Here is a 9,372-nt window from a genome sequence, read left to right on the forward strand (position 1 = left end):
ACAGCATGGAGAGGGTCCAGAGGAGGGCCACCCGCATGACCCGGGGACAGAAGGGCAGACCCTACAACAAGAGGCTACAGGACCTGAACCTGTTCAGCCTTCACAAGAGAAGGCTGAGGGGGGACCTGGTGACCGTCTATAAACTCACTAGGGGAGACCAGACGGGTTTGGGAGAGACCTTGTTTCCCCCAGCGCCCCCCGGGATAACAAGGAATAACGGCCACAAGTTGTTGGAGAGCAGGTTTAGATTAGACATCCATAGGAACTACTTCACTGTCAGGGCGGCTAGGATCTGGAACCGACTTCCAAGGGAAGTGGTGCTGGCTCCTACCCTGGGGCGCTTTAAGAGGAGGCTCAATGCCTACCTGGCTGGGGTCATTTGAGCCCAGTTTTCTTCCTGCCCAGGCAGGGGGTCGGACCTGAAGATCTGCAAGGTCCCTTCCGACCCGACTTTTGTGATTCTATGATCTGCAGGGTGCACCTCCTTTACCCTTATAATTGCATTTCACAGCTCTTGAGAGGACAGAGACCAACCACAGGGGTATCATGTTACGTTGTGGGGCTTGATAACCAAGGAACCTGTTCCAGAGACTATCGTGGTGGGAAGGAAGGCAGGGGGTGCAGCTGGCACCTGGTGGTGCTAAGTTCTGATGAGGGGCTGAGCAGCAGAACTGGCTGAACTGGGCCCACGGGGTGGCAGTAGCAGTTTCTTGCAGACCACGATGGGCACGTGCAGGCCTGGGAGATGGGTGATGCGGTGGGGAGCAAAGGTTTGGTCAGAGTGGAAAGCAGGGAATCCTTCCCCAGGAATATACGCTCTCCTTCCTGCAACTCTACAGCCTCAGCACAAGAACCGCGGGGCCAGCAGGGACGTCAGAGTGGGAGTCTGCCAAACACAGTCCCTGGGTGTCATACGGAGCCAGCTGTCTTGGGGAAGGCACCTATGGTGAAGACGCTTCTTCTCCCCTGGGAGCACTGGCTGTTTTAGAAAATGATGGGGATGGCACAGGCTCCAAGGCTGATGCAAGGATCATCTCACAGATCCCCCAGTATCCGTCCTGGCCTCTGCCTGAGGTGTTTCCTTATAAACTTCCACCTGCATCAAGCCTGGGAGACCAGCCTTTGTGTCCATTTGGTTTTCTAGTGGCCTAGAAAGGCTGAATGAAGGGTGAACTGTTGGTGCTGCCCACCAGCATGAGACTGCTTCCTTGTATGCAAACACCAGTGGGTGCAAAGCCCGGTATATAGACCCAAACCCTTCCTGTATTGCTGGCAGAATCATGGATGCCCCTGGACAGGGATGCACTGGTGCTGAACCAGTTGGAAGGAGTGGAGGAAGCACTTCCCACACTCCGAGCATACATGTGGTTTCTTCCCTGTATGGATGAGCTGGTGTCGGGACAGGTGGGAGGACTGGGTGAAGCTCTTCCCACACTCTGAGCACTGATGTGGCTTCTCCCCTGTGTGTATCTGCTGGTGGTGGACCAAGGCGGAAGATACGGTCAAGCTCTTCCCAAATTTGGAGCACAGATATGGCTTTTCCCTCATGTGGATAAGTTGGTGATGAGTCCGGCTGGAGGAGTGAGTGAAGCTCTTCCCACACTCTGAGCACTGATATGGCTTCTCCCCTGTGTGGATACGCTGGTGCTGAGCCAGGTTGAAGGAGTAAGTGAAGCTCTTGGCACATACTGAGCACTGATGTGGCTTCTCCCCTGTGTGGACAAGCTGGTGCTGAGCCAAGGTGGAGGACTGAGTGAAACTCTTCCCACAGTCTGAGCACTGATGTGGCTTCTCCCCTGTGTGGATTCGCTGGTGCTGAGCCAGGCTGGAGGACTGAGAGAAGCTCTTCCCACAGTCTGAGCACTGATGTGGCTTCTGCCCTGTGTGGATTCGCTGGTGCCGGGCTAGGCTGTAGGACTGAGTGAAGTTCTTCCCACACTCTGAGCACTGATGCAGCTTCTGCGTGTGGATTCGCTGGTGCTGATCTAGGCTGCGGGAGTTTGCAAAGCTCTTTCCATGCTCCGAGCACTGACGTGGCTTCTCCCCTGTGTGGGTACGCTGGTGCCTCGCTAGGCTGCAGGACTGAGTGAAGCTCTTTCCACACTTTGAGCAATGATGTGGCTTCTCCCCTGTGTGGATACGTTGGTGCTGAGCCAGACTAGAGGACTGACTGAATGTCTTCCCACACTCCAAGCATTGATGTGGCTTCTCCCCTGTGTGGATACGCTGGTGCTGAGCCAGGCTAGAGGAGAGTGTGAAGCTCTTTCCACACTTTGAGCACTGATGTGGCTTTTCCCCTGTGTGTATTCGCTGGTGTTGAGCCAGGCTGGAGGAGTAAGTGAAGCTCTTCCCACACTCTGAGCACTGATATGGCTTCTCCCCTGTGTGGATTCGGTGGTGCTGAGCCAGGCCTGAGGAGTTAGCAAAGCTCTTCCCACACTCCAAGCACTGATGGGGCTTCTCCCCTGTGTGGATACGCTGGTGCCGAGCCAGCTGGGAGATGTAAGCGAAGGTCTTCCCACACTCTAAGCACTGAAGTGGCTTCTCTCTTGTGTGCATGCACCGGTGACTCGCCAGGTTGAATAGCTGCCTGAATCTCTTCCCACACTTGGTGCAGTGGTGCCACACACACTCATGCTGGGACAGGTCTTGCAAGCAGCTGAAGTCCTTCCTGCACTCAGTGCAGTGGTGCGTCTTCCTCCCTCGGGGGATGCACCGGTCCTGAGACAGGGAGAAAAAATGGGTGAATCTCTTGCCACTCGTGACACAGCTGTGCCTGATGCTTCCCCCTCTGCACATGTAGGTGCTTCACGAGGTCTGTGGTGCGCACAAAGCTCTTCCCCCATTTGGGTGAAGCAGTGGGGTAGCTTTCCAGAATGGGTCTTGCAATGAGCAACCAGGGCAGAGGCAGGTGAAGGTCTTCCTACATTTGGTGCATACATGGGACTTCTCCCCAGATGGACACTTAAAGGTTTTCCTGACCTTTAGGCAGGGGTCATGTAGGTGCTTCACGAGGTCTGTGGTGCGCACAAAGCTCTTCCCCCATTTGGGTGAAGCAGTGGGGTAGCTTTCCAGAATGGGTCTTGCAATGAGCAACCAGGGCAGAGGCAGGTGAAGGTCTTCCTACATTTGGTGCATACATGGGACTTCTCCCCAGATGGACACTTAAAGGTTTTCCTGACCTTTAGGCAGGGGTGAGCTCTGCCCCTGTGCTTGGCAGTGAGCTCCTGCTTCCCTCTGTTGGCCTCCCCACTGCCTTCGCTTGAATGCAGTGCATATTTTCAATGGCTCTTTAGGTCTCTCAGCTCTTCCCTGAATCCAGGGAACCTGCACCACAAATTCTTCCCCACGTCCGGGGCTCTTTCTAGGTTCTGCCCCTTCTCCACCCTCATGCCCAAGGGGAGATGGTACCTGGTTCATCGCTACATTCTCCTTCTGCTTTTGGGGCCTCCCCTGACTCTCGTGCCATGGCTCCTTCTCAGGTCCCAGGGAGTCCATCTCAACCAAACTCCTTGGGGACGTCTGTGCTGGCTCCAGGTCTACAGACCCTTCCGCAGGAGGCTGCTCCTCAGCTCTGCTCAGTGGCCAGGCACCTCCTGCATGGGGAAGAGACACTCCAGATTAGTCCCTACACTGCTGGGAAAGGGTAAACACTGCTATTTCTTCTACTAGGATGGGCCTCAGAGCAGGCCTGGACCTTGGCATTGTGTTCCTTTAGGAAAACAAGATTTTCCTGCCAAAACCCCAAGCGCTGGGGGTGAGGGAGTGGCAGGCCCTTTGGCTCGGCTAATGTTCCCTACTCAGTGCAGTTCAGAGCCTGACTCTGAAGAGTTTCTGGCCCACCTGTCCTTACCATCACCTCAGGCCCTGCTGGGACAAAAACAAGTGGAACTTGTGCATTAGGGCAGTGTCTGAAGAGTTTCATACTCTAAGGGGCTGAGTCTCAGGCTTTGTGACACTCAAGGCCCCAGAGAGGAAACATGAAGGGGGCAATTCTGGTGCAAGCCATGGGGGATTCACTTCCTGCCACAACCTGAAATCTTGTGAATCCCACCCGTGCCATGGCGCCATTTCATGCAGCCTGAGATCAGAATGAAACTCTTCCTGGGTTCCAGGTCAACCTGACCAGAAGCAGCCAGCAACAGCCTCAGCTTCTTTCTTGTCCAGCAGGAGTGGCTACAAAGAACCTGTGTATACCATGCTGATTTCAATGGGGGACTACAAATCCCATCATACCCTGGGAGAGGGTGGCTACCTTGGGCTGCTGAATGAACTCTTACATTGCTTTGTGACGATGGCAACTTAAGTTCGTGGTGGCGCACATAAACTAGATCTGGGCTGAAAATCAGAACAACAAATCTGACTGTCCCCTAACATGTGTCGTTAGAAGGAGAAGAAGGGAACAGTTTCTTGTTTCCAAATTGTTCAATTTGAGAGAGTGGGAACAACACCTGCCTGCACACATTACAGCAGGCGTGGGCAAAATATGGTCTGTGGGCCGCATGTGGCCCACGAAGGGGGTTGTCCAGCAAGCACCAGTGCATGCAGCCCTGACCCCATGCCAACTCCAGGCTCACCTGTCCGGGCTGAGCAGTAGCAGCAGTGGCTGCGCAAGAAGAAACTGCTGCTCTTGGGGGGGTGGGTAAATTAGCTCCTGTCCCTCGCCACTGCTAGGCAGTTTTTGGTGCATCCTGTGTGGCAGGGGTGACAGTGCAGAGCAGCTGCAGGGCAGCCCAGAGGCAGTGGTGACCAGTTGTGGCAGCCCATGGAAGCTAGATGCGAGACAACCACCAAGACAGCAAACCTGACTGTCTCCCAATATGTGCCATTAGAAGGAGAAGGGAACAGCAGTTGCTTGTTTCAACACTGTTCAGTTTTAGAGAGTGGGAACAACACCTGCCTGCACACATTACATCAGGGGTGAGTAATATACAGCCTGTGGGTGGCATCTCACCCACGGAGGGGCTTTGTCCAGGCTGCAGCGGGTTCCCTGGCATGGCTCCACAGCTGGGATGCCTTCCCAGGTAGTCCAGGTGGCAGCAGCTTCTTTCGGCTGCCGCCAGCCGAGCCATCGTGGCAGGTACCAGTGCGCGCAGCCCTGGTCCCATGTGCTCTATGCCAGCTCCGGGCTCGCCTCTCTGGGCTGAGCAGTGACAATGTGGGAGAGAAACTGCTGCTCAGTGTGGGACAAAAGCAACCCCTCCTGCTGCCAGTGCTTCCAGGTATAGCTGCCCAGAGCCCATGCAGGGCTGCCCTGAGTCTCCACTGTGTCACTGCCATCTCCAGCCTGCCCGGTGGGGCAGAGGTGGCTACTCAGAGCAGACCCAGGACAGCCCTGCACGGGCTCTGGGCAGATGCACCAGGAAGCGCTGGCAGCGGGAGGGGAAGGGACCACTTTTACTCCACGCTGAGCAGCAGTTTCTCTCCCCTGCCACGGCTGCTGGGCCTGGGCCCCAGCACCAGCTCTAGGCTCACCCCTCCAGGTGGAGCAGCTTCAGCAGCAGCGGCAGCAGCTGCACCAGGAAGAAGCTGTCACTTGTTGCAGGGAAAAATCGACTCCTCCTCCTCGCTGACACACCAGGCAGTTTTTAGTGCGGCCGCCCGGAGCCTGTGCTACACCAGGCTGCCCTGCGGGTCTGTCACTGCCGCCTGTGGGCTGACCTGCGCGGCAGCAGTGACAGAGCAAAGCAGCCGCAGGGCACCCCAGAGGCGGCGGTGACCAAGCTGCAGGCAGCTGCACCAAAGACTGCCCAGCAGTGATGAGGGGGAGGGTCCGCTTCCCACCCCCCACCCTGCAACGAGCAAGTTTCTGCCTGGCTGCTGCTGAGGCTGGAGGGGTGAGCCTGGAACTGGCACAGGGTGCATGGGGCTGGGACTGCAAAGCACTGCTCTCCACTGCTACCATGGGGCTGGGGGCAGCAGGGGCAGCAGCTGGAAGGGGCTGCTTTACCCATGCTGCATGCCCAGGGGCAGTTGAATGCATCAAGGCTAGGCAGAGCTGGCACAGGCCGTGCTGGGGCTGTGTGGCTCATTTGGGCACATGAAGGGGCTCCCATGCACACCCCACATATCCTCAAACCCTCCCACGCAAACCCCACATCTACACCATCCCCCCCTGCAATCATACACACCAAAAACGCCACACCTTCCCACATCCTTCTCTACAATCCCCCACACTCACAACCACAAGCCTCTTTGGGAAGCCCCGTTCACTGCTACATGCACACACCACACACCCCCCCCCCCACAGGCCACCACAAACCCCATACCTACCCACACATCCCCACAAACCACCCATACCACCCCACACATCCACACACACCCCATACCCACTCACCCATACTTTCTAGGGGTGCACTGATAGACATTTTGTGGGCTAATACCGATAGACGCTTTTTAAGGAGACATATCGGCCAATACCGATCCAATTTCATATACAGCTGCATCGAGCTGGTAAGTCTGTTGTGGTGGAAAGGAAGCGGGAGGGAAGTGGTGTGGGGGGGCGATCAACACCCCCTGCATGGTGAGGGCAGGAGTGGGGCTGGGGCATGCACTGCCCACCCAGCTGGGGTGGGGGACACAGCCTTGGCTTGTCCGGTGGATATAGTGGGGGGAAGGGCAGCTCCCGCCACTGCGCACACCCCAGGAGGGCATTGCGGGGGGCAGGTCATGACCCCCTGGAATCACGGTCAGCACCCTGCAATGGCAGCACAGGGCAGGCCTGCGGCTTCCAGGTCCTGCATGCACTCTGGCTATGGAGCTGTACTGACGGTAGCATTGGGTGGGGGCGGGAAACACCCATAACTCACCTGGCAGCAGGTCCTCCCATCTTGAGATTTCCCCACAGTCCTCATCTTCACAGACCCAGAGCTCCACCTGTCCTCGCTGGATGCTGCAGATTAAGTCAGGTGTGGGACCTCGATATCCTGTTTGGGCAGTAGTTAAAGAGCATTTGTGACTGCGTACAGGACACAGAATCCAACTGAGATTTGAGGAATGGATCCAGTGAACTCAAGGTGTCTACTAGGGCCTTGATGGACAAGAGAGGATGGGCATTTAAGATGAAAGACAGGGCACTGCAGGAAGAAGCCTTCAAGAGATGACAGTCCTTATGGCCCAGGTGGATGAGGAATGGTCACAGGAAACAAAGCTCCAACCACTCCTCACTCCAGCATTAAACTGGGAGAGTCACCAGGGGCAGGTGTAGAGTTGCAGTGATCTATGATGCACTGGGGAACAGAAACAAAGCTTTCACTGTTTGCAAGGTACCAGAAAGAAGAGATATTGGACACACTGATTGATGGATAACACTTATCTTATCAGTGTAATTCCAGGAAAAGAAGTGAAAATGAGCTTAGTGAAGGGACTCATGGCAGTGAAAAGTGTTAGACCCCGACTCCATGCTGCGCCCAACGACTCGAGAGACGACTATCCAATAGCTCATGGATCCAGTTGCTTGTTAGCCAGAGCAAGCAGGGTGCAAACACCAGCACACACTGCTCGCAACAGCTTTATTCAAAATGGAGACAGCTTCGGACAAGGGTCCAACAAACTGGGGACCTGCCCCAAACATCAGTTCTTTCCACGTTTTTACACCTTGGTTCATGCTCATTAAAATTCACTCCACCTCTGTCCCTCCCTTTGTTCCACCCATATCAGCTCGCATCTCAAGCTCCGCCTCTGTTTACTGTTTACTTCATTAGCATGAAATCACCTCTGCATTTAATTCATTTACATGCCTTTTCGCTCTAAGCGCACGTGTAAGGCCATGAACTCGGCTTCTCCCAGTCACTTGTGGTTTCCTTGCTGATTTCAGCACTATCCCCAGGATCTTACATCTGCTTTATCTCCGAACAATAGCCGTTGGTCTGCATCCTGTTTCCTTTTACACAATACATCATATGCCCTGCACACTATCCCAGGGTTAGAAAATTGCTTGCTTAACCATTTGCAAAGTTACTTTTAATATATCATTCTGCCTTGTGACCAACAGCTTTTGCTGAGACACAGATAAACTCTTTTATTCAGCTGCAAATCCAGTGCTCCCCAAGATTCAAATATTGTCACCCTAACAAAAAGCATCCATGACAAGTGGATAAATATGAGACTTATTTCTAGGAGAGAGAGTGATTTGTCATCACCAGGGACAGAAAAGGATGATCTCATAATAACTGTAGCTGCAACTGAGCCATCATCCCGTCCATTGGGAGGATCACCCCAGGAGGGGTGAGGAGCGCAGAGGTTGGCAAGCACTGCAGGCTTGAACACCAAGTTGCTGGGAGCTGCAGATATGGACAAAAGAAGGCAGAAAGAGACACGTTTCACAGCATGTGAAAGGCCGTGATATAGAAATGGTCCATGTGGTCTTTGCTGAGCTAGAGAAAACACTGAAGCACTTCCTTAAGGAGATCCTCTGGGGGAAGGCAGGGGAAAGAAAGCATCAGAAAAGCAAACTGACCTCTTAAAGGCTCAGTACCACAGCCCTATGCACAAGCCAGTACAAGCCCCTGTATTAGAGATCCTCTGGAAATGAAAACTGGTTCTCACTAGGTCCTGCAGCTAGCCCACTTCTTGTCATCACAATGATGGGCATGCAATCAGCAGAGGGATTTTAGGAAGAGCACAAGAAAACTTCTGAGAGGGGCAGAGGGAGCTTGAGAATCTCTGACCTACGGAGATGAAGTTGTTAGGAAGGGATGCGGACGAGAGCTTCCAGAGACCCCTTGGCAGACAAACCTGGCTTACATCTCGTGTACACGTCGCAAGAGGAGCAGTTGAGCAAATGCCTCTTCCCGTTGTAGCAGCAGAGGCTGATAAGACTTTCTATTAACTTCTGCTGTGTCTGGAGAGAACACGCTAGGCCAGACAGGGAGGAAGTCAGAATCCTCCCCCAGGGAACAGCTCTTAGTGCATTCGTGCACAATGACCTGGAGATGGTGTAAATGTGCTGAGACAGTAAAGGGAGATCATGTTGCCAAGAAACTGCTGCATGTGGAAGAACCAGGAGTCACAAGAATGGGGAAGGCACAAGTGAAGGCGGCTGGAGCAAATGAAGGAGGAGATCTGTCTGAAATGTGAGGGAGGCCTGATCACTGACAGGGCAGTGGGGAGAAAGAGGATTTAAACCTCCAGCCAAAAGTTCATGAGGATGAGACTACTGAAACAGGGAGGTGACTACAAAACCGTTCACATATCTCCAGGGAGAAGCAAGACCCAGAGCTTTACCCAGGGAAACGAGGGCTTGGTGATTCTTCAGCATCTGGTCCCGGTAAAGCACCTTGTCTTCATCGTCCAGCAGCTCCCACTCCTTCCGTGTGAAATACACCGCCACGTCCTCAAACACCTCCCGGAGCTGCAGGCACAAGCGTTGCA

At 54.3% G+C, this 9,372-nt stretch overlaps 1 protein-coding gene across 3 annotated transcripts in view; it reads right to left on the bottom strand.

Moving 5' to 3' along the window:
* Positions 1-476: 476 nt before the first annotated feature.
* The window catches only part of LOC102384835 (zinc finger protein 501), a 25,396-nt gene continuing 16,500 nt past the window's right edge, over positions 477-9,372 (bottom strand). Inside the window, exons 1-4 of one of the 3 annotated variants that reach the window (XM_025195450.1) lie at positions 9,226-9,256; positions 6,810-6,926; positions 3,412-3,596; positions 477-2,721 (exon numbers count right to left, since the gene is read on the bottom strand). In XM_025195450.1, the coding sequence (XP_025051235.1) occupies positions 1,279-2,721; positions 3,412-3,498 (1,530 nt within the window). In that variant the 5' untranslated portion in view covers positions 3,499-3,596; positions 6,810-6,926; positions 9,226-9,256 and the 3' untranslated portion in view covers positions 477-1,278. Of the gene's footprint in view, positions 2,722-3,411; positions 3,597-6,809; positions 6,927-9,225; positions 9,257-9,372 lie in introns of those variants that run through there. The other 2 variants (XM_025195449.1, XM_025195452.1) reach the window with 2 other exon arrangements.

The sequence above is a fragment of the Alligator sinensis genome, unplaced genomic scaffold (genome assembly GCF_000455745.1).
Source record: "Alligator sinensis unplaced genomic scaffold, ASM45574v1 scaffold1886_1, whole genome shotgun sequence".
NCBI lineage: Eukaryota > Metazoa > Chordata > Crocodylia > Alligatoridae > Alligator > Alligator sinensis.